The sequence below is a fragment of the Phocoena phocoena genome, chromosome 3 (genome assembly GCF_963924675.1).
Source record: "Phocoena phocoena chromosome 3, mPhoPho1.1, whole genome shotgun sequence".
Lineage (NCBI taxonomy): Eukaryota > Metazoa > Chordata > Mammalia > Artiodactyla > Phocoenidae > Phocoena > Phocoena phocoena.
This window is the reverse complement of record NC_089221.1, coordinates 138,440,115-138,464,298: the sequence shown is the minus strand read 5'-3', so window position 1 is coordinate 138,464,298 and position 24,184 is coordinate 138,440,115. Positions and strand designations below refer to the sequence as shown.

General features: G+C 39.3%; 1 protein-coding gene across 3 annotated transcripts in view; it reads left to right on the top strand.

Annotated features, from left to right (window-relative positions):
* GABRB2 (gamma-aminobutyric acid type A receptor subunit beta2) overlaps positions 1–24,184 on the top strand; it is a 292,384-nt gene that overhangs the window by 256,729 nt on the left and 11,471 nt on the right. Inside the window, exon 9 of one of the 3 annotated variants that reach the window (XM_065873311.1) lies at positions 18,031–18,036. The exons of the other annotated variants lie outside the window; for them this stretch is intronic. Coding sequence (XP_065729383.1) covers positions 18,031–18,036 — 6 coding nt within the window. The remainder of the gene's footprint in view (positions 1–18,030; positions 18,037–24,184) is intronic. 3 annotated transcript variants of the gene reach the window in all.

The following is a 24,184-nucleotide window of genomic DNA, read 5'->3' as shown; positions in this document are numbered from 1 at the left end:
CTTCTTATATTGAATTAATTGGGATATAAATTAAATAGTAAGATCTAAAGTAAATAGTACATAACCAACCAGGCAGGTCCATTAGATGATAATCATATTGTTCCTCAGTATAGTATTTGTACTTTTTCAATGTGCTTCCTGTGATACCTTATTTAATTATCTCAAAAATCACCAGAAACATAGAGGGTAGATATAATCCCCATTTTATAGATGAGAAAATGGAACAGACACCTGGTGAGTCATCATCAGTGAAAAAATTCCCAGGACCAAAGCCCCTTAAGTGTTCCTGCCATGTTCTTTGCTGCTGCATGATCAGTTTCTCTGTGAGTTCCTTCTCATTCAGAGAACCTGGACATGTCCTGTCCTGCAAGGAGGCAAAAACTTACTATGACTTATTTCCCTTCAATTAGGCATTTTCCTAGGGTGGGAATGACACACAAAAAAATAAATTTTGGAAATACAATTTATTCTCTCAGAATGCCCAAGTCACCACTAAACAAAACTAATAAAAAGTTCATTATTCACAGAAAGATAGATAAGATGAAAAGGCAGGGGGCTATGTACCAGATGAAGGAACAAGATAAAACCCCAGGAAAACAACTAAATAAAGTGGAGATAGGCAACCGTCCAGAAAAAGAATTCAGAATAATGATAGTGAAGATCGTCCAGGACCTCAGAAAAAGAATGGAGGCAAAAATCAAGAAGATGCAAGAAATGTTTAACAAAGGCCTAGAAGAATTAAATAACAAACAAACAGAGATGAACAGTACAATAACTGAAATGAAAAATACACTAGAAGGAATCAATAGCAGAATAACTGAGGCAGAAGAACAGGTAAGTATCCTGGAAGACAGAATGGTGGAATTCATTGCCATGGAACAGAATAAAGAAAAAAGAATGAAAAGAAATGAAGACAGCCTAAGAGACCTCTGGGACAACATTAAACCTAACAACATTCGCATTATAGGGGTCCCACAAGGCGAAGAGAGAGAAAGAACCTGAGAAAATATTTGAAGAGATAATAGTCGACAACTTCCCTAAGATGGGAAAGGTAATAGCCACTCAAGTCCAGGAAGTGCAGAGTCCCATACAGTATAAACCCAAAGAGAAACACGCTGAGACACATAGTAATCAAACTGGCAGAAGTTAAAGACAAAGAAAAATTATTGAAAGCAGCAAGGGAAAAACGACAAATAACATACAAGGGAACTCCCATAAGGTTAACAGCTGATTTCTCAGCAGAAACTCTACAAGCCAGAAGGGAGTGGCATGATATACTTAATGTGATGAAAGGGACGAATCTACAACCAAGATTACTCTACCTGGCAAGGATCCCATTCCGATTCACTGGAGAAATCAAAAGCTTAACAGACAAGCAAAAGCTAAGAGAATTCAGCACTACCAAACCAGCTCTACAACAAATGCTAAAGGAACTTCTCTCAGTGGGAAACACAAGAGAAGAAGAGGACCTACAAAACCAAACCCAAAACAATTAAGAAAATGGTAATAGGAACATACATATCAATAATTACCTTAAACGTGAATGGATTAAATGCTCCAACCAAAAAACACAGGCTTGCTGAATGGATACAAAAACAAGACCCATATATATGCTGTCTACAAGAGACCCACTTCAGACCTAGGGACACATACAGACTGAAAGTAAGGGGATGGATAAAGATATTCCATGCAAATGAAAATCAAAAGAAAGCTGGAGTAGCAATACTCATATCAGACAAAATACACTTTAAAATAAAGAAGGTTACAAAAGACAAGGAAGGGCACTACATAATGATCAAGGAATCAACCAGAGAAGATATAACAATTATAAATATATATGCACCCAACATAGGAACACCTCAACACATAAGGCAACTGCTAACAGCTGTAAAAGAGGAAATCAACAGTAACACAATAATAGTGGGGGACATTAACCACTCACTTACACCAATGGAAGATCATACAAACAGAAAATTAATAACGAAACACAAGCTTTGAATGACACAATAGACTAGATAGATTTAAGTGATATTTATAGTACATTCCATCCAAAAACAGCAGATTACACTTTCTCCTCAAGTGTGCACAGAATTTTCTCCAGGATTGCTCACATCTTGGCTCACAAATCAAGCCTCAGCAATTTTAAGAAAATTGAAATCATATCAAGCATCTTTTCTAACCACAACGCTATGAGATTAGAAATCAATTAGAGGGAAAAAAACGTAAAAAACAAAAACACATGGAGGCTAAACAATACGTTACTAAATAACCAAGAGATAACTGAAGAAATTAAAGAGGAAATCAAAAAACACTTAGAGAAAAATGACAATGAAAACACGAAGATCCAAAACCTGTGGGATGCCGCAAAAGCAGTTCTAAGAGGGAAGTTTATAGCAATACAAGCCTACTTCAAGAAACAAGAAAAATCCCCAATAAACAATCTAACCTTACACCTAAAGGAACAAGAGAAGGAAGAATAAGCAAAAGCCAAAGTTAGCAGGAGGAAAGAAATCATAAAGATCAGAGCAGAAATAAATGAAATAGAAACAAAGAAAACAATAGCAAAGATCAATAAAACTAAAAGCTGGTTCTTTGAGTAGATAAACAAAATTGATAAACCATTAGCCAAACTCATCACAGAAAGGAGAGAGAGGACTCAAAACAAAATCAGAAATGAAAAAGGAGAAGTTACAACAGACACTGAAGAAATACAAAGCATCCTAAGAGACTACTACAAGCAACTCTATGCCAATAAAATGGACAACCTGGAAGAAATGGACAAATTATTAGAAAGGTATAACCTTCTAAGACTGAACCAGAAGAAACAGAAAATATGAACAGACCAATCACAACTAAAGAAATTGTGATTAAAAATCTTCCAACAAACAAAAGCCCAGGACCAAGTGGCTTCACAGGTGAATTCTATCAAACATTTAGTGAAGAGCTAACACCCATCCTTCTCAAACTCTTCCAAAAAATTTCAGAGGAAGGAACACTCCCACACTCATTCTATTAGGCCACTACCACCCTAATACCAAAACCAGACAAAGATACTACAAAAAAAGAAAATTAGAGACCAATATCACTGATGAATATAGATGCAAAAATCCTTAACGAAATACTAGCAAACAGATTCCAACAGCATATTAAAAGGATTCTACACCATGATCAAGTGGGATTTATCCCAGAGATGCAAGGGTTCTTCAATATATGCAAATCAATGTGATACACCATATTAACAAATTGAAGGAACAAAACCATATGATCATCTCAATAGATGCAGAAAAAGCTTTTGACAAAATTCAACACTCATTTATGATAAAAGCTCTGCAGAAAGTGGGAATAGAGGGAACCTACTTCAACATATTAAAGGCCATATATGACAAACCCACAGCAAACATCATTCTCAATGGTGAAAAACTGAAAGCATTTCCGCTAAGATCAGGAACAAGACAAGGATGTCCACTCTCACCACTATTATTCAACTTAGTTTTGCACGTTTTAGCCACAGAAATCAGAGAAGAAAAAGAAATAAAAGGAATACAAATTGGAAAAGAAGTAAAACTGTCACTGTTTGCAGATGACATGATACTCTACAGAGAATCCTAAAGATGCCACCAGAAAACTACTAGAGCTGATCAATGAATTTGGTAAAGTTGCTGGATACAAAATTAATGCACAGAATCTCTTACCTTCCTATACAGTAATGTTGAAAAATGTGAAAGAGAAATTAAGGAAACACTCCCATTTACCACTGCAACAAAAAGAATATAATACCTAGGAATAAAACTACCTAGGGACACAAAAGACCTGTATGCAGAAAATTATAAGACACTGATGAAATAACTTAAAGATGATACCATCAGTTGGAGACATATACCATGTTCTTGGATTGGAAGAATGAATATTGTGAAAAGGACTATACTAACGAAAGCTATCTATGGATTCAATGCAATCCCTATCACACTACCACTGGCATTTTTCACAGAACTAGAAAAAAATCTTAAAATTTGTATGGAAATACAAAAGAACCCAAATAGCCAAAGCAGTCTTGAGGGGGAATAATGGAGCTGGAGTAATCAGACTCCCTGACTTCAGACTATACTACAGAGGTACAGTAATCAAGACAATATGGTACTGGCAGAAAAACAGAAATATAGGTCAATGGCACAGGATAGAAAGCCCAGAGATAAACCCACGCACCTATGGTCAACTAAACTATGACAAAGGGGGCAAGGGTATACAATGGAGAAAGGACAATCTCTTCAATAAGTCGTGCTGGGAAAACTGGACAGCTACATGTAAAACAATGAAATTAGAACACTCCCTAACACCATACACAAAAATAAACTCAAAATGGATTGGAGACCTAGATATACGACCAGACACTATAAAATTCGTAGAGGAAAACATAGGAAGAACACCCTTTGACATAAATTACAGCAAGATCTTTTTTGATACACCTCCTTGAGTAATGGAAATAAAAACAAAAATAAACAAATGGAACCTAATGGAAGTTAAAAGCTTTCGCACAGCAAAGGAAAACATAAGACGAAAAGACAACCCTCAGAATGGGAAAAAATATTTGCAAATGAATCAACAGATAAAGGATTAATCTCCAAAATATATAAATAACTCATGCATCTCAATATTAAAAAAACAAACAACCCAATCCAAAAATGGGCAGAAGACCTAAATACACATTGCTCCAAAGAAGATATACACACGGCCAAGAAGCACATGAAAAGCTGCTCAACATCAAAAATTATTACAGAAATGCAAATCAAAACTACAACGAGGTATCACCTCACACCAGTTAGAATGGGCATCATCAAAAAATCTACAAACAACAAATGCTGGAGAGGGTGTGAAGAAAAGGGAACCCTCTTCCACTGTTGCTGTGAATGGAAATTGATACAGCCACTATGGAGAACAGTATAGAGGTTCCTTACGAAACTACAAATAGAATTACCATATGACCCAGCAATCCCACTACTGGGCATATACCCAGCGAAAACCATAATTCAAAAAGACACATGCACCCCAATGTGCACTGAAGCACTATTTACAATAGCCAGGTCATGGAAGCAACCTAAATGCCCATCGACAGACAAATGGATCAAGAAGATGTGGTACATATATACAATGGAATATTAATCAGACATAAAAAGGAATGAAATTGTGTCATTTGTAGAGAAGTGGATGAATCTAGAGACTGTTATACAGAGTGAAGTAACTCAGAAAGAGAAAAACAAATATCATGTATTAACGCATATATTTGGAACCTAGAAAAATGGTATGGATGAACCAGTTTGCAGGGCAGAAAATGAGACACAGATGTAAAGAACAAACGTATGGACAACAAGCGGGGAGAGCAGCACAGGGGTGGTGGTGGTGGTGGTGTGATGAATTGGGAGATTGGGATTGACATACACACACTTATATGTATAAAATGAATAACAAAAACTGCTGTATAAAAAACTAAGATTCAAATATTCAAACAGGGCTTCCCTGGTGGCACAGTGGTTGAGAGCCCGCCTGCCCATGCAGGGGACACGGGTTCGTGCCCTGGTCTGGGAAGATCCCACATGCTGCAGAGTGGCTAAGCCCGTGAGCCTGCGCATCCAGAGCCTGTGCTCTGCAGCGGGAGAGGCCACAGCAGTGAGAGGCCCGCGTACCGCAAAAAAAAAAAAAAAAAAAATTCAAAAAAATTCAAGTTCATATGTAAATACTTCAGTTTTTCAGAGATTTTACAGTAATACTTTCTCTCTTTGGGTACTCAGTCTCACTCTAGAATTTGAAATAGGGCACCCCTAACATATATTACCATGTTGTTATATCAGGACTGGAAATCAAACCCACTCTGCAGTGAATTATTAATAGCCCTTCAGGAGCAACATGCACTAGTTTTCAGTTTTTTTTATTAACAGCTTTATTGGAGTATAATTGCTTTACAATGGTGTGTTACTTTCTGCTGTACCACAAAGGGAATCAGCTATACATTTAAATATATCCCCATATGCCACCTTTCTTGCATCTCCCTCCCACCCTCCCTATCGCACCCCTCTAGGTGGACACAAAGCACCGAGCTGATCTCCCTGTGCTATGCAGCTGCTTCCCACAAGCTATTTTACATTTGGTAGTGTATATATGTCCATGCCATTCTTTCACTTCATCCCAGTTTACCTTTCCCCCTTCCTGTGTCTTCAAGTCTGTTCTAAACATCTGAATCTTTATTCCTGTCCTGCCCCTAAGTTCTTCAGAACCTTTTTTTTTTTTTTTTTTTTTTTTAGATTTCATATATATGTATTAGCATACGGTATTTCTTTTTCTCTTTCTGACTTACTTCACTCTGTATGACAGACTCTAGGTCCATCCACCTCACTACAAATAAATCAATTTCTTTTTTTTATGGCTGAGTAATATTCCATTGTATATATGTGCCACATCTTCTTTATCCATTCATCTGTCGATGGACACTTAGGTTGCTTCCATGTCCTGGCTGTTGTAAACAGAGCTGTAATGAACATTGTGGTACATGACTCTTTTTGAATTATGGTTTTCTCAGGGTATATGCCCAGTAGTGGGATCGCTGGGTCATATGGTAGTTCTATTTTTAGTTTTTTAAGGAACCTCCATACTGTTCTCCATAGTGGCTGTATCAATTGACATTCCCACCAACAGTGCAAGAGGGTTCCCTTTTCTCCACACCCTCTCCAGCATTTATTGTTTGTACACTTTTTGATAATATCCCTTCTGACCAGTGTGAGGTGATACCTCATTATAGTTTTGATTTGCATTTCTCTAATGATTAGTGATGATGAGCAGATTTTCATCTGTTTGTTGGCAATCTGTATGTCTTCTTTGGAGAAATATCTATTTATGTCTTCTCCCCATTTTTGGATTGGGTTTTTCTTTTTTTGATATTGAGCTCCATGAGCTGCTTGTATGTTTTGGAGATTAATCCTTTGTCGCTTGCTTCATTTGCAAATATTTTCTCCCATTCTGAGGGTTGTCTTTTGGTCTTGTTTATGGTTTCCTTTGCTGTGCAAAAGCTTTTAAGTTTCATTAGGTCCCATTTTTTAATTTTTATTTCCATTTCTTTAAGGTGGGTCAAGAAGGATTTTGGTGTGATGTATGTCATAGAGTGTTCTGCCTATGTTTTCCTCTAAGAGTTTTATAGTGTCTTGCCTTACATTTAGGTGTTTAATCCATTTTGAGTTTATTTTTGTGTATGGTGTTAAAAAATGTTCTAAATTTCATTCTTTTACATGTAGATGTTCAGTTTTCCCAGCACCACTTATTGAAGAGGCTGTCTTTTCTCCATTGTATATTCATGCCTCCTTTATCAAAGACAAGGTGACCATATGTGCATGGGTTTGTCTCCGGGCTTTCTATCCTGTTCCATTGATCTATATTTTGTTTTTTTGTGGTAGTACCATACTGTCTTGATTACTGTAGCTTTGTACTATAGTCTGAAGGCAGGGAGCCTGATTCTTCCAGCTTGGTTTTTCTGTCTTAAGATTGCTTTGGCTCTTCAGGGCCTTCTGTGTTTCCATACAAATTGTGAAATTTTTTGTTCTACTTCTGTGAAAAATGCCAGTGGTAGTTTCATAGAGATTGCTTTAAATCTCTAGTTTGCTTTGGGTAGTATAGTCATTTTCACAGTGTTGATTCTTCCAATCCAAGAGCATGGTATATCTCTCCATCTGTTGGTATCGTCTTTCAATTCTTTCATCAGTGTCTTATAGTTTTCTGCATACAGGTCTTTTGTCTCCTTAGGTAGGTTTATTCCTAGATATTTTATTCTTTTTGTTGCAATGGTAAATGGCGGTGTTTCCTTAATATCTCTTTCAGATTTTTCATCATTAGTGTATAGGAATGCAAGAGATTTCTGTGCATTAATTTTGTGTCCTGCTACCTTACGAAATTCATTGATTAGCTCTAGTAGTTTTCTGGTAGCATCTTTAGGATTCTCTATGTATAGTATCATGTCATCTGCAAACAGTGACAGTTATACTTCTTCTTTTCCAATTTGTATGCCTTTTATTTCTTTTTCTTCTCTGATTGCTGTGGCTAAAACTTCCAAAAGTATGTTGAATAATAGTGGTGAGAGTGGGCAACCTTGTCTTGCTCCTGATCTTAGTGGAAATGGTTTCAGTTTTTCACCATTGAGAATGATGTTTGCTGTGGGTTTGTCATATATGGCCTTTATTATGTTGACATAAGTTCTCTCTATGCCTACTTTCTGCAGGGTTTTTATCATAAATTGGTGTTGAATTTTGTCGAAACCTTTTCTGCATCTGTTGAAATTATCATATAATTTTTATTCTTCAATTTGTTAATATGGTTTATTTCATGGATTGATTTGTGTATATTGAAGAATCCTTTGCATTCCTGGGATAACCCCCACATGAACATGATGTATGATCCTTTTTTTTTTTTTGCAGTACGCAGGCCTCTCACTGTTGTGGCCTTTCCCGTTGCGGAGCACAGGCTCCGGACACACAGGCTCAACGGCCATGGCTTACGGGCCTAGCCACTCTGTGGCATGTGGGATCTTCCCGGACCGGGGCACGAACCCATATCCCCTGCATCGGCAGGCGGACTCTCAACCACTGCGCCACCAGGGAAGCCCGATGTATGATCCTTTTAATGTGCTGGTGGATTCTGTTTCCTTGTATTTTCTTGAGGATTTTTTCATCTGTGTTCATCCGTGATATTAGCCTGAAGTTTTCTTTTATGTGTCATCTTTATCTAGTTCTGGTATCAGGGTGATGGTGGCCTCATAGAATGAGTTTGGGAGTGTTCCTCCCTCTGCAATATTTTGGAAGATTTTGAGAACAATGGGTGTTAGCTCTTCTCTTAATGTATGATAGAATTTGCCTGTGAAGGCTTCTAGTCCTGGGCGTTTGTCTGTTGGAAGATTTTTAATCACAGTTTCAATTTCAGTGCTTCTGATTGGTCTTTTTATATTTTCTATTTATTCCTGGTTCAGTCTCAGAAGGTTGTGCTTTTCTCAGAATTTGTTCATTTCTTCCAGGTTTTCCATTTTATTGGCATAGAGCTGCTTGTAGTAGTCTCTTAGGATTCTTTTTATTTCTGCAGTGTCAGTTGTTACTTCTTCTTTTTCATTTCTTACTCTATTGATTTGAGTCTTTTCCCTTTTTTTCTTGATGAATCTGGCTAATGGTTTATCAGTTTTGTTTATTTTCTCAAAGAACCAGCTTTTAGTTTTATTGATCTTTGCTGTCATTTCCTTCATTCATTTTCATTTATTTTTGATCTGATCTTTATGATTTCTTTCCTTCTAAATTTGGGGGGGTTTTTTTGTTCTTCTTTCTCTAAATGCTTTAAGTGTCAGGTTAGGTTGTGTTTTTGAGATGTTTCTTGTTTCTTGAGGTTGGATTGTATTGCTGTAAACTTCCCTCTTAGAACTGCTTTTGCTGCATCCCATAGGTTTTGGGTCATGGTGTTTTCATTGTCATTTGTTTCTAGGTATTTTTTGATTTCCTCTTTTATTTCTTCAGTGATCTCTTGGTTATTTAGTAGTCTATTGTTTAACCTCCATGTGTTTGTATTTTTTACAGTTTTTTTCCTGTAGTTGATATCTAATCTAATAGCGCTGTGGTCAGAAAAGATACTTTATGTGATTTCAATTTTCTTAAATTTACCAAGGCTTGATTTGTGACCCATGATATGATCTATCCTGGAGAATGTTCCATGAGCACTTGAGAAGAAAGTGTATTCTGTTGTTTTTGGATGGAATGTCCTGTAAATGTCAATTAAGTCCATCTTGTTTAAAGTGTCATTTAAAGCTTGTGTTTCTCTATTTACTTTCATTTTGCATTATTTGTCCATTGGTGAAAGTTGGGTGTTAAAGTCCCCCACTATGACTGTGTTACTGTCGATTTCCCCTTTTATGGCTGTTTACATTTTCCTTATGTATTGAAGTGCTCCTATGTTTGATGCATAAATATAAATGTTATATCCTCTTCTTGGCTTGATCCCTTGATCATTATGTAGTGTACTTCTTTGTCTTCTGTAACAGTCTTTATTTTGAGGTCTGTTTTGTCTGATATGAGAATTGCTACTCCAGCTTTCTTTTGATTTCCATTTGCATGGAATATCTTTTTCCATCCCCTCACTTTCAGTCTGTACGTGTCCCTAGGTCTGAAGTGGGTCTTTTGTAGGCAGCATATATACAAGTCTTGTTTTTGTATCCATTCAGCAAGTCTGTGTCTTTTGGTTGGAGCATTTATTCCGTTTACATTTAAGGTATTTATTGATATGCATGGTCCTATTACCATTTTCTTAATTGTTTTTGGTTTGTTATTTTGGCCTTTTCCCTCTCCTGTGTTTCTTGCCTAGAGAAGTTCCTTTAGCATTTGTTATAAAGCTGGCTTGGTGGTGCTGAATTCTCTTAGCTCTTGCTTGTCTGTAAAGGTTTTAATTTATCTGTCAAATCTGAATGAGATCCTTGCTGGGTAGAGTAATCTTGGTTGTAGGTTTTTCCCTTTCATCACTTTAAATATGTCCTGCCACTGCCTTCTGGCTTGCAGAGTTTCTGCTGAAAGATCAGCTGTTAACCTTATGGGGATTCCCTTGTATGTTATTTGTTGCTTTTCCTTTGCTGCTTTTAATATTTTTTTCTTGTATTTAATGTTTGATTGTTTGATAATATGTGTCTTGGCATGTTTCTCCTTGGATTTATCCTGTATGGGACTCTCTGTGCTTCCTGGACTCTATTGACTGTTTCCTTTCCCATATTAGGTAAGTTTTCAACTACAATCTCTTCAAATATTTTCTCCTTCCTTTCTTTTCCTTTTCTTTTTCTGGGACCCCTACAATTCAAATGTTGGTGTGTTTAATGTTGTCCCAGAAGTCTCTGCGACTGTCCAGAATTCTTTTCATTCTTTTTTCTGTATTCTCCTCTACCATAGTTATTTCCACTATTTTATCTTCCAGTTCACTTATCCATTCTTCTGCCTCAGTTACTCTGCTTAACTTACTGTGTTTGGGGTTTCCTTTTCGCAGGCTGCAAGTTGTTGTTCCCGTTGTTTTTGGTGTCTGCCCCCAATGGGTAAATTTGGTTCAGTGGATTGTGTAGGCTTCCTCGTGTAGGGGACTGGTGCCTGTGTTCTGATGGATGAGGCTGGATCTTGTCTTTCTGGTGAGCAGGACTGCCTCTGCTGGTGTGTCTTGGGGTGTCTGTGACCTTATTATGATTTTAGGCAGCCTCTCTGCTAATGGGTGGGATTGTGTTGCTGTCTTGCTAGTTGTTTGTTTGGCATGGGTTGTCCATCACTGGAGCTTGCTGGTCATTGAGTAGAGCTGTGTCTTAGCGTTGAGATGGAGATCTCTGGGAGAGCTCTCACTGATTGATATTATGAGGGGCCGGGAGGTCTCTTCTGGACCAATGTCCTGAACTTGGGTCTCTTACCTCAGAGGCTCAGGCCTGAGACCTGGCCAGAGCACCAAGACCCTGGGTCATCCTGGAGAAGAGGGCCTGAAGCCAGGAGAAAGCTAGAGGATGGGAGACCTGTCAGAAGGCTTGTTTGATGAAATCAGGCAAAGATTGGTGACATTCTGTACCCACTTTCTACTCGTGAAGGGGAAAGGGGTGCCTCAGGAAGCTGAGCCTGTGCTTCCACCTAGTTTTCAATTTTTAGGGCAAATATTCACTTATTAAAGCACATGAAGTTAGTATGATATTTAAATATACTATAAGCACTTAATTTATTTTCTCCTTAATAAATACCTGTCAATAAATGGTGGTGTATTTTGCAGTTGATAAAAATCTCAGATTCTAGGAAATAAAGTGACAATCCTAGTATCATGAACACAATTATTACTGAAAAAACTTTAGAAAGATTATGAATTGTTGAGAAATGTAAAGAAAGAAAAAAAAACAAATGTTCCATGGGCAGCTTGGGGAATCAAGGACTGGCATTAAATTTTTAATAACCATCTCTCTATTAAATTATTTTGTTAAAAAAGAAAAACAAGTACAGTACCTCCATCAACCCTCTGTTCCTAAAGAAATTAGGAATTTTTTATGGCCTTTGCTGAAAAGAGGTTTGTAGGATTGCTTGGTGCCTGTTTAATTTTGGCAAAGGGCACCTAGCAAACATAACCAAAATGGACGCTGACATAATTTTGAAAACTCCCCCAGCAATAAACCAGCTGTCTCTTCGCCTCTCAACACTTCTGCTAGCTTCTGCTGCAGAAAGTCTCTGGAAGCTGCACTGGCTTCAAGGGCACCATAGCTGGCTTTCTCCACTGACAAAGTGTCACAGGGTACTTGCAGTGCCCTGCTTACAGGGAGGGAAGCACCTCTGAGTTGTGCAGGGCAAGCCTGCTAACCCATGAAAATGCACTGCAGCAACAAGTCCTCAACAGTGAATACTGCTTTAGAGCATTGCAAATTTCCTCGGCCCAGGACCAGGGGATTTTTGTAGTTTAGCAGTTTCAGATGTTGGCCCCCTTGAAGTCAAAGCCATGGCTTTCAGCTACACTTTGCTCCCCTCATTGTAGGCAGCTGCAAGATAACATTCAGTTTCTCACAAGGAACACAGATTTGGAAGGATCATCACAAATGCGCTGATCATTCAGCAAAGTATTGCTCATGGAGAGTAGCCTAATGGTTAAGAGCGCAGGCACACCTAGCTTAATCACTTATGTTTGATTTGGGATTTGAGACAGTTCTGAGTTCAAGCCCCAGGACTGTCACTTATTAGCTATGTGAGCATGGGAAAGCTCTCTGAGCCTCAGTTTCCTCATTTGTAAAATGGGGCTTGCAGTTCTACCCTCAAAAGATGGTTTTAAGGATTGCAGGAGGAAGTATGTGTAAAGTACTTGGCCGGTAGTAAGCGTTAAATGAGCGGTAACTCTGATGTTGATGTCGACCATGAAAGGGATCACAAGCACGTAACTCTGACATTTCCAGGTTCTTAAGATTGTATCTAAATTCAGAAGCCCTGTTCTCTGTTAGTCTGCTGGAAGAGTCCACTGCCCCTGTAATATTCTTCAGAATGACTAGAATATGGCACAAATGATACATGCTACTGAGTTTCAGAGGAGGGAGATGTCACCTTCAGATGCACATTCAGGAAAAGCTTCACAGGGTGAAAGGTGCATTCCATCTCAAAAAAGGGAGTAAGGAGTTGTTTCTCCCAGGCAGGTTGTACACAGCTATGGTAGAGCAAGAATAATTGAACCCTTGAAAGAATATTAAAGGATTCTCTCATTTTATGAATGATGAAACTGATACCCAGAGAGGGGTAGTGACTAATCCAAGGACACACAGCAATTTAATAACAAAGACCCCAGTTCTTGAGAATAACCTGCCCATTGTGCAGCCAGTGCCTTTCATTCCTTGATTTGACAATGCATGATAGTTGGACCAGCACCCTTCTTCAATCTCACTAATCGTTCCAACAAAGCATTCTGAGAAATGTTAGTAAACAGGAAACCATTCTGGTCCATTGGAAAAAGTTTTTTTCCTGCTCCTACTCACTGTGTATCATGCAGCAAGGCACTCCTAAATCTGAACTACTAATAATGTCTTTTCAAAGCTGACATTTATCAAGAGTTAACAAGTGCTCTACTTGAATTAACCCTTACCATACACTGTCCCATAGCAGCATTTCATAGGGGTCATCCACAGACCACAACATTGGAATCACTAATACAGATCCCCATCCCTAGATTTACTAAATCAGAAATTCTGGTGGCCTAAGAATTTAAGTTGTAGCCAGCTTCTCAGATGATTCTGCTGCTCATGAAAGTTTGAAGTTTTCTATATACTAGGTACTCTTATAATCCTCTAAAATTCTACTGAAGACAAAAGCTGAGGCCCAGAGAGAAGTAACATATTCAGCCACACAGCTCAGAAGTAGCAAATCTGGGATTTGAACCCACGTCTCTCTCTTTTTTTTTGAGAGTTTTCAATAGTTGACTTGGAGTCCAGCTAAGACTTTAGTTTTTAGTGAAGCGTCCAGATTGGCAGCTGGGCTTGATGTTCTTCCCTATTTTCTCAAACTCATAATTTTCTTCATTTGTCAACTCAGCCTGCAGCCTATGTTTTGTGATGTTCAGTCACTTTCATTGTTCACCATCACCTGCAGATCTCAGAGCCGAGGGTCATGTGGTGTTAAAATGGAATAGAGAGATGTTTGACAAGGTGGTGTCATATTAACAGCAGTTCTCCTAACAAGAGTTGGGTTGTGAGGGTGGATGGTGCATTTGGCAGATTCTCACTGGGGTAATTCACCGTGTAATTAGCTAAATGCCCGGGAGCCATCGGACCACAGCTGTACAAGGGATGCCTAGCTGAGGCGGATGTCATGTTCCTCTCCAGCCCAGTCTCCCCTTGAGGGTTTAGTCAGTACCTTGGTTGTGATTAATTGAACATTCTGAAAGGGAGCTCAAAAAAAACATTACCAGTTACCTCCTGCACCCCTTTACTGTACAGAGGATGAAGACTTCATTTAACACACTTGGAGAGCTACCCAAGCTTCCTGGAAAAATTATTATTATTATTATTTTTTTTTTTTGGAAAATCCTACAGTCTTTGACATTTAGAACTTTAGGGGATCTAAGACATGATCTAACCCAGTGCTTCTCGATCTTCAGTGTGCATAAAAGCTACCTACGGATCTTGTTAAAGGGCAGGTTCTTACTTAGTAAGTCTAGGGTGAGGCTTCGGGTTCTACATTTCTAACAAATTTCTGCTGATGCCAAAGCTGCTGATCTCTGGACCACACTGAATAGCAAGGACCTCACCCAGGGAAGGCAAATGAGTTACACCTTGAATACAGACGTGCACAGCTAATGATTGCTGTCTTGAGAACTAGACTAAGGATTCTGCAGTTGGCTCTGGGACCAGCAGGTCAATTCTCCGAGCCTGTCACAGGCTTAAGAGTAGGAAACCTCACTTCAAAAATTTCCTTTTTTTTATTGGCACTTCCTTTTACTTGCAGTTGCGTTTTTACAACGTTTTTGAATTCCTGAGTTTTTGTTTGTTTTTGTTTTTATTGAGATATACTTGGCATAACATTATATTAGTTTCAGGTGTACAGTGCAATGATTCGATGCTTGCATATACTGAAAAATGATCACCACCATAAGTGCAGTTAATATCCATCACCCTACACAGCTACATTTTTTTCTTGTGAAGTCTCATTTTTATATGCAGAAGCTGAAACCCAGAAATGTCAGTGACTTGCTTAGGGTAATATTAGCAGTTAGTGGTAGAGCTGGGACTAACTTAAGCTGGAATGTAAACCTAGGTTTCTCTCTCCGAGCTGCATATTTTCATTGCAGATTGCATGTGAAGCTGTTTTAAAATGTCGTTCCTCAGTTCTACCGTTGGCAGAATCAGCCACGGAGTCCAATTTGGATTCAAGAAGCCAGGACACTCAGCCTGGCTTAACTTCTGAAAAGTTGTGCGACTTTGGGAAAAGAATTTCTCTGGGCCTTAGTTTTGTTATCCAGGGTACGAGGAAGTCCTTGCTTCATCTTTCAGGTTTATTCTGATGTTGTGGAAGGCAGTGAGATAAAAGATATGAAAGTCATTTGACAAAACATAAGTGACTTAAATAAATAGAGGACATTTTTATTAAAATTGCTGTAGGATAACAATAAACTTTTCTATAGGTTGCCGATTTTGGAAAAGTAGAAATATATATATATATATATATATGTACATATATGTATAATACATGCACTTACCTTTGTCCTAGGTTGTATTTTATTTGGAATGATTAAAAATTACTATTTTGAATTTTATTAATGAGGCCTTTTTGATTTTTCTACCCACTTTAATGTATCCAGCTTGTGCAAAGGATGCATAGAGGCATGGAGGAGGGAGGGAAGGAAGGAAGAAGGCGGGGAGAGGGGGAGAGAGAGGGAGGTATCAAGCCATCCAGCCAAAATCTTGTGTAAGATATCTTCTCGTCCTAGGCTGCCAGGAACAACAAGGCTCCTTGTTTCCTCATTCATATCCAGAAGGGGAGATGGGAATTTTCTTTTTTAATCCAAAGCCTCCAACAAACCTTTCCTTTTTTTTTCATTAGCTCAGTTGACTTAGGCCTCCCATTCCTGAACCAATCCCTGGCAATGGGAGGGGAAATACCAAGAGTGGCTTAGAGCAATCAGGCCCACACCTGGAACAGAAGAACAGTCTCTACTCTTGTTACAAGGGGTAGGATAGATTCAACCGTTACATCCACGGCAAGGGGCTAATGGAAAAATATAAAGAATTAGCTTTACCTGCCTATGTAATTCCATGAATTTATACCTCCTCTCCCACTTGTGGAGGTTTAAAGTTGTAAGTATCATAGCAGTGGTTATCTTTGGTTACACACCTGATTGTGTGCCAGCCATGATGGTCGGCTCCTTAAATATCTTACTGCAATCTTTAAACAAACCTTCATGTGATGTAGCTTCATTTTAAAGATGAGGTGATGTAACTTCATTTTAAAGGTGAGGGGAACTGAGGCTCAGCTAAGCTACAGAACTTGCCCTAGGGCATCTATAGAGAAGCTGGAATTCGAAGTTGATTCCAAAACTCATGTCTTTAGGACTTAATTAATTAATATAGATATTCTTATCTACACTGGAATTTAAAACACAGTGTACAAAGATGATCTCCAAAATGTAATTTCATATTATCATTATCATCATAATGAAACTGTCATTGTAGATGCATTTAATTGAGAGAAAAAGAGATTTATTTCCCATAAATACATGAAGCTGAAAATCTGAAAACTTAGTTGTGCTGATGGGTGCAAAGCTCTCCCTTCCCCAACTTTGACTGATCCTATTGGCAAATTAAAAAATGGAACATTTGAGTTACCCCTTGCCTCTTCCTACTATAAGAGTAAAGAACCACACAAGGTCTCCAGATTAAGCGTTAGGAGGAAATATTATTCAAAGTTTTTCTCAGTCTGTGAATAGTGAGGTCTCAGCTTTTAGATACTTTCCTGGGAGACTGAAACTAGAAGATTCACACAGGAAGCTCCCTGCCAACAGGCTGTAGCAAAGACAAGCACAACTGTATCGATGCATTCACGTGTCTTGTAAAGAGTGATGGAGCAACTGCTGTGTGTCACCTCTGTCACCACTTCCAAGGCTGTTTAAGTTGGGAACTGGTTTACCATCCCCAGCTTCTCCTGATCACGATCTCGCACAAGTTCAGTTCCTTCCCCTGCTTACTTTCGTAATAATTAAAGTTACTATTCCTTGAATTTTTCAAATAGGGCATTGTTTTAGGTGCTTTATATGAATTATCTCATTTAATCCTCACAACAACCCAATAAGACAGATACTGTTTTACCTTTTTTACAGTGGAGAAAACTGAGGCTCAGAAAGGTTAAGTATCTTGTCCAAGATTACAAAGGCGAGATTGTGACCTCGCCTTTAACTTGGCATGTTTTTAACCCAAGGAGCCTGGCTTCAGAGCCCCCTGTTACCTCAGCCCAAATAAAGGTGAATGCGTACAGGTTTACCCTGAGAGTTCCTACAGCTGAGAAGTAGAGAGTTTGGATATTTGTGGTAGTTGACTTTAAAATTTAACCTCTCATTTCACAAAGTGGCTCTTCCTAAAATGCAGTCACACCAAAGTTCGTAAGAACAGTTCAGAGGGAAAAGATAAGATCCCTCAAGTTGTTTATCTTGGTACCTACTGAATAGAATGCTGTATAGACCTAGGGGCCTCCTCCCTACTTTCCCACTTCCCTTCCTCGGGGATGAGAGGCGGGTGTCCCCTCCGACCCCACCATTACGAAGGCCCAGGGCTGCCTCCTTCATCCTTCTCCTCTCTGTGCTCAGGCCATGATCTCTGACCTGCCACTGCCCCTGCCCTTGTTCTTGTCACTGCTCCTTCACTTCCATGGCGCATATACATATTTCCTAATCGTCTTCTCCTCAAAACAAGAGGGGATTTCACTCTTTCAAGGGGACATATAATGGATCCTAGTGTACCATCAATCTTAAGTGTGATGACTCTGAAATAAGACTGTCCAGGTTCAAGTCTCAATCCCTTATTTACTCATTGTGATGCTTTCAGCAAGTGACTGAAAGTAACCTGAGCCTGCACATCTGAGAAGTGAGAGTTGATCAGAGCACCCACCTCAAAAGATTGTGGTGAAGAAAAGATGCACTGATCCAGGTAGGGTGCTCATAACTGTGCCTGGACGGTAATATATAGGCCCACTAAATACTGGCTAATGGGATTATCTACTAATTCAAGAGATACTTCTTGAGTCCCTACCAGACATGCTCCTTGCCCTCACAGAGACCACATCTTAAATAGAAGATGCACTTTAAACAACCACCTATGGAAATAATGTATAATTACAAATGTAAATAAGGGCAGTTAGGGAAGTGTCTACATTGCTCTGAGAGCATATGTCAGAGGACTTGAGAGACGGAGGTATGATCAAGGAAGACTCCTCCATGGAGGGGACATTCGAACTGAGGTCTGCAAGATGCATAAGAGCAAGGAATTCCAGTTATCTGATGGATATTCCCAATTATCTGTTCGAAAGCAAATGTTCGAAATTCCTTGGTCCTATTTAAACATCTGCATATTATTTAGTATCAGTAACGTTCTATTAGGAAATTGTCTGGTGCCTATACTTTTTTTTTTTTTTTTTGCGGTACGCGGGCCTCTCACTGCTGTGGCCTCTCCCATTGCGGAGCACAGGCTCCGGACGCGCAGGCTTAGTGGCCATGGCCCACGGGCCCAGCCGCTCCGCAGCATGTGGGATCCTCCAGGACCGGGGCACAAACCTGTGTCCCCTGCATCGGCAGGCGGACTCTCAACCACTGCTCCACCAGGGAAGCCCTGGTGCCTATACTTTTGTTGTAAGTAGATATTTGCTGTTCCTATTCGTCGTAAAGGCATTTGTTCTATAATCAGACAGCTCTTAGCATCATTTATTTTGCCTTTCTTGTGTACACTGGGTACATGCTTACAAGTACACACTTTAAGTTATCATAATTATATCAATTTTTTAAATTACTGCTGAGTCCCTTTTTACCAGTGCATTTTTTTTAAACATAGCTACTAGATCCAGTGCTGGTTAGGAGTAAACCTGTGTCTAAACTTCCACTCACAGGATTCAGTAATCAGAGTGAATCCATGCACCCTCCCCATCAGCCTATCTCTGTTCAAGAGATCCATCTCAGCACCTCCCGCATGCCCCCTGCCATTCAAGAGCCCAACGAAATTGTAAATCCACAGAAGCAAAGGTCACTGGCTGTGTTCCTGCATCTCTGTAATGTTGAATGTGCTGCTTCTTTCTGTTACCCTTTTGTTACATGTTCCTGGGAATCTTGCCCATATGGTCTGCATTAGGTCAGCTTTCTATTCTTAGCCAAATTAAATAAAAAACAGTAAGAGACAGTGGGTAAGATTCTGTGGAAGGGGGTATTCTCTGATACATGTGAGTGGAACTGATCATACCCTAGATGGGGTTTTTTGAAGTCTGTAGGTTAATTCTCTTTCTGGGTCAATATCTTCTGGGGGAAGGAACTATCAGACTCTTAGATGCATTAAAACATTAGCACCTTGTCTAAGGAGGACAGAAACCAAACCTTGACTTCTTTGCTTCCTAGCTGAAAGCTAGAAGCAGATTGTAATTTCCCTCTGGCCCGGAACTGAAGCAGTGGGAGGTTTTGTATGTTCAAACCCATCCTCATTAGCTCATGGGGCAAGGTTGGGGTCAGTTTCAAAACCCAGGGCTAAGAGGAGACCATGAGTCTCCCAATGACCTGGGATGATTTGGATCACAACTTTTAAGTCAGTCATGACCTGCCATTAAGTCATGAAATTTGACCTGATCAACTACCACATTTATTACTCACTGTCCTGGGTTTTAGAAGATTATGAAGAGGAGGGGTGTGTGACTGGAAAGGCACGCCTTTTCCCTCTTAGTGACGTACATTGTCATCACCCTTGACAATACGCGTAAGCCCCAGGAATATGTAGCTCTGCTTCTGCTAACGTTTACCCGTAATTCCCCTCCCTCTACCCCTGTGCACTGGAAACACTTGACTGGAATGTTTCCAGCCTTGAGGAAAGAAACCAAAACAAATGTCCTCTGTGGTATTATTTAAAAATGGATTGGGAAATGAGGAATTATTAGTTACAGGGTATGTATAAAAATCTCCAGCAAGTCATCGCACATAATGCTTTGAGTTGTATGAACCGGCTAATGAAAAGATTAGCTCGATCGTCTCTCTCCAACTTGGGACTTAAGTCAATAATTCAGATGAAAATTGAACTAGAACAAGCCTTTACCTCTCAGGATACAAACTCCCGGGTGTTAAAACTTCTTTGAGTTATCAGAATTGAGTATACAGATTCTCACATCTATTTCTGGAAAGTGTCAGAAGAGGACTTTGGGCCTAGGTGAGTTCATTGTAAAACCTGGTTCCATTCCACACTTCCTGAGGATCTGTAATAGTTTCCAGTGAGTCCCTCCTTTGGAAGAAAGAAATATCCATTAAAATTATAGATTGTTAATATAGTTGCCTTCACTTTTTCTTCCTTCTGGGGATTTCAATATGATCTCAATCTTTTTTTTTCCATGCAATTACAGTGACTCCTGGCTTTCAACTTTATTTGAAAGTAGTAGCTTGTACTTGGTTAAATTGAGAAGTGGAACCCAAAAAGAATTCTACCAACCTTCTAAAAGTATTCATTTCATCATATATTTTATTAATTGTGCTTTATTATAATTAAATGTAACATCTCAGATGTTCTCGGGAATTCCCTGGTGGTCCAGTAGTTAAGACGGGGCTTTCACTGCGTGGGCCTGGGTTCAATCCCTGGTCAGGGAACTAAGATCCCGGAAGCCACGTGGCACAGCCAAAAATAATAATAAAGTGGCCTCCCCAGCAGATACTTTAAAAAAAAAAAGAAGAAAAACAGATGTACTCGCCTTTCCCCCAAATGTAACATTTATCCTTCTATTTCCATCCAACTGTTATGTGGAAAATCAGTAATGTGCGATTTATGTGTCATTCCCAATGAATCCCACACAAATTAACACATAACTAGAAAGTAATAATTTTTCAAGAGAAGTGAATTTGATTTTGTGAGAATAAAAGCAATGGAAGAGATTAAGCCACAAAAATGAGGAACACTACTTAAGTTCCAGCCCAAAGAAGTACTGCAGAATTTGCCATAGCGAGGCCTCACACTGTTAGGAAAGCACACTAGCCCTGTATCAAGATCACAGTTTGCAAGGGAAATGCAAGACTGAGGCTTTTTGCTAGGAGAATTTTCCTTATTCATTATTCCTATTTTATGCCATATAGTTTTTTAAAAAGCAGTTGGTAATTATAGGTTAAATGGAACTGAAAGGCAAACTTTTAATAAATTAAATCTGAAAGGAATTTGATGCAGCAGCCTGCGGTCTGAACCCTTAGTTGTGATTTTGACCATTGCAATGATCTCTAAAAATTTGAATTTAAATGCCCTCCAGGCAGGCCTGTATTTTTATAGTCTGGTTAACTACAATCTCTTCTTATTCTTCATTACACCTACTTCATGCTTTTATATGATATCCTTCGCCAGATTGTTTTTTCCTTTTTTAAAATTAATTAATTTATTTTTGGCTGCGTTGGGTCTTTGTTGCTGCTACGTGGGCTTTCTCTAGTTGCAACGAGTGGGGGCTACTCTTTGTTCCGGTGCGTGGGCTTCTCATTGCAGTGGCTTCTCTTATTGAGGAGCACGGGCTCTAGGCATGCAGGCTTCAGTAGTTGTGGCTCGCGGGCACTAGAGCGCAGGCTCAGTAGTTGTGGCACACGGGCTTAGTTGCTCCGCGGCATGTGGGATTCTCCCAGGCCAGGGCTCGAAGCCGTCCGTGTCCCCTGCATTGGCAGGCGGATTCTTAACACCTGCGCCACCAGCGAAGCCCCCCTTAGCCGGATTTGAATGTGTGATCCTGGACTTAGTCTAACCCTCTCAGTAATTCAATTTAGCAAGTTTTATTCTGAGTACTTACTTTGTATCAACAGTAGTGGTCAGCATTAGGGACACATAAGCAACAGGATACATGTTTGCCATCATGAGGGAAACAAGGATTCAGCGAGATTCAGTATCAAGAAGACTGACCCTGGTAAAAGGAGTTAGCAAAGACTTCCCTAAATTCACATAGACTTTCTAGAAGAAGAACACCGGTGCCCAGAATCCGCCAGGATTAGAACTGGCTCTCATCTCTAGAGTTGGTGTTCTTTCCACTCTGCTGTGAGTGTTGGAAGGGGCAGAGACCCATTTGAGGGGACCAAAAAGCCTTTACCTCTCAGCCTTTACCTTTCAGACCCACATGAGGAGCCTCAGTCCACTGGACAGGCCAGGCTTGTTGAGTGTCTTTTTTACAACTGACCCTGTATTAGTCATAACTTTTATAAAAGCCTTCTCTTCTGGGGTCCTTTGGAGAGAAGAGCCTTACTCTCTCTGCTCCTGAGGTCTACCTCTTACTTCATCTAAAAGCTTCACTGTCACTTGAAACAAGAACTTAAAACCTCACCAAGCTCACTTGGTTTATCCACGTGTCCAGATGGATTATCACATTAATCACATTAATGTGATTCCTTAACAATGAATCAGTCCACTAAGATAACCTCAAGATATGTATTCACATGATTTACCCATGAGAATTTAAAAATTGAAAATCAAAACAATTAAGTCGCTCATATCTTAATGCCACCCGTGTCCACTTCATAAATATTTTACCCCATAGTGAAAATACTTAGTAGAAAAAGTACAAGGTTTGAATCTGCAAACATAAATTTAAATTATTGTTTTACCACTTAACTACCCAAGAGCTTTGGGATTTTGGTGGGAAGGGTTATTTACAAAATGCTGATAACACTAACTCCTCATAATATGGTTGTGAGATTTCAAACATTTACAATAGCCTCATAGAAGCAAAAAAGACAGGGTAAAAATAACCTCAGCCCTTTTATTTTTCTACTAGCTTTTATTAAAAATGGCCATCCTTCTGCAACTACCTGGTATCTCAGCAATATTCTCCTATTATTTATATTCCAGTTCTAAACTCCATATCTGGTTACTATTTCTCCATTTACTTCGGTAGAGGGATTCGAAAAGTCAAAGATGTTGGCCTTCTCTTGGATCTCCATTTCATATTCTAGTTGGGTAAAATTTGCTTTCACCTCTTAGAACGCTGAGTGCGCGCTAGGTAGTTTCAGAGTGATTTTCTCTTGGAAAGAGTGTTTTGGATATTCCCGGGCGGTTAACAGTTCATTGCCTTAACATTTAAAGTTACTCAGGGCACAATGTCATTTCATGGACAATAAAACAAGGTCTCCTACCCACACACTAGTCACAGTAATTGAAAATTGCAGAGTGAGGATTTCTTGGATTTTTTTTGCACTTTCTCACTCTTCTCTGGATGATATGAGTGGTGAACTGGGATTTAAAATAGCCCTGTTGTCCCTTCCCAAGATAAGCGTGTGATGCTGCTGGGTCACTGACGGATGCGATTTGTTTCTCTATATAAGACAATAGGACAAGGACATCTCTCCAGAACATATACCTATCACTGAAAAAGTTTCATGAAAAGAAGCAGCAAACCTGAAATCAGTCCTGGAATTAGCTATCTATTATATAAAAATAAGGTCCACTCTTCATTGTTTAATGCAGTATCTTGTAAGCAAAGTGGAACTCGGTTAACCAAATGTGTTTCTTTTCTTTTTGGAGATAGATGTTGGGATGGGAATGGGAAGAAGGAAAAGAAAACCTCTTAATCCAAATGTTTAGCATGAAGTTGCCACTGTTATAACCATCAGTGCATGGGTCAGTCTGGAAAAGGAGTCCCTCCCTCTACCTAACAGAACAGCTGAACAGTCTATGTGAAAACTGCCCTCCTTCACAGAGGATCATTTGTGGAAGGTCCAGAATGCTGGTGCAAATAAATCAGTCTGTTTCCCCAAATTTCAGCATTTCATTCTTGATTGATAAGCACAGTAATTCCAGGTAAAGCATAATTTCAACAGCAGATTGTTGAACGGGGAACAGAGGACTTTTTTTTATTGGCATTGGCCTGCTTAGTAGGGCCTCTCCAAAAACCCTTGTCGGGAATGGACACTTGTGAGTTAAAAGTCAACTGTAGAAAGCCAGTAGTGTAGACCCTTGGACAAA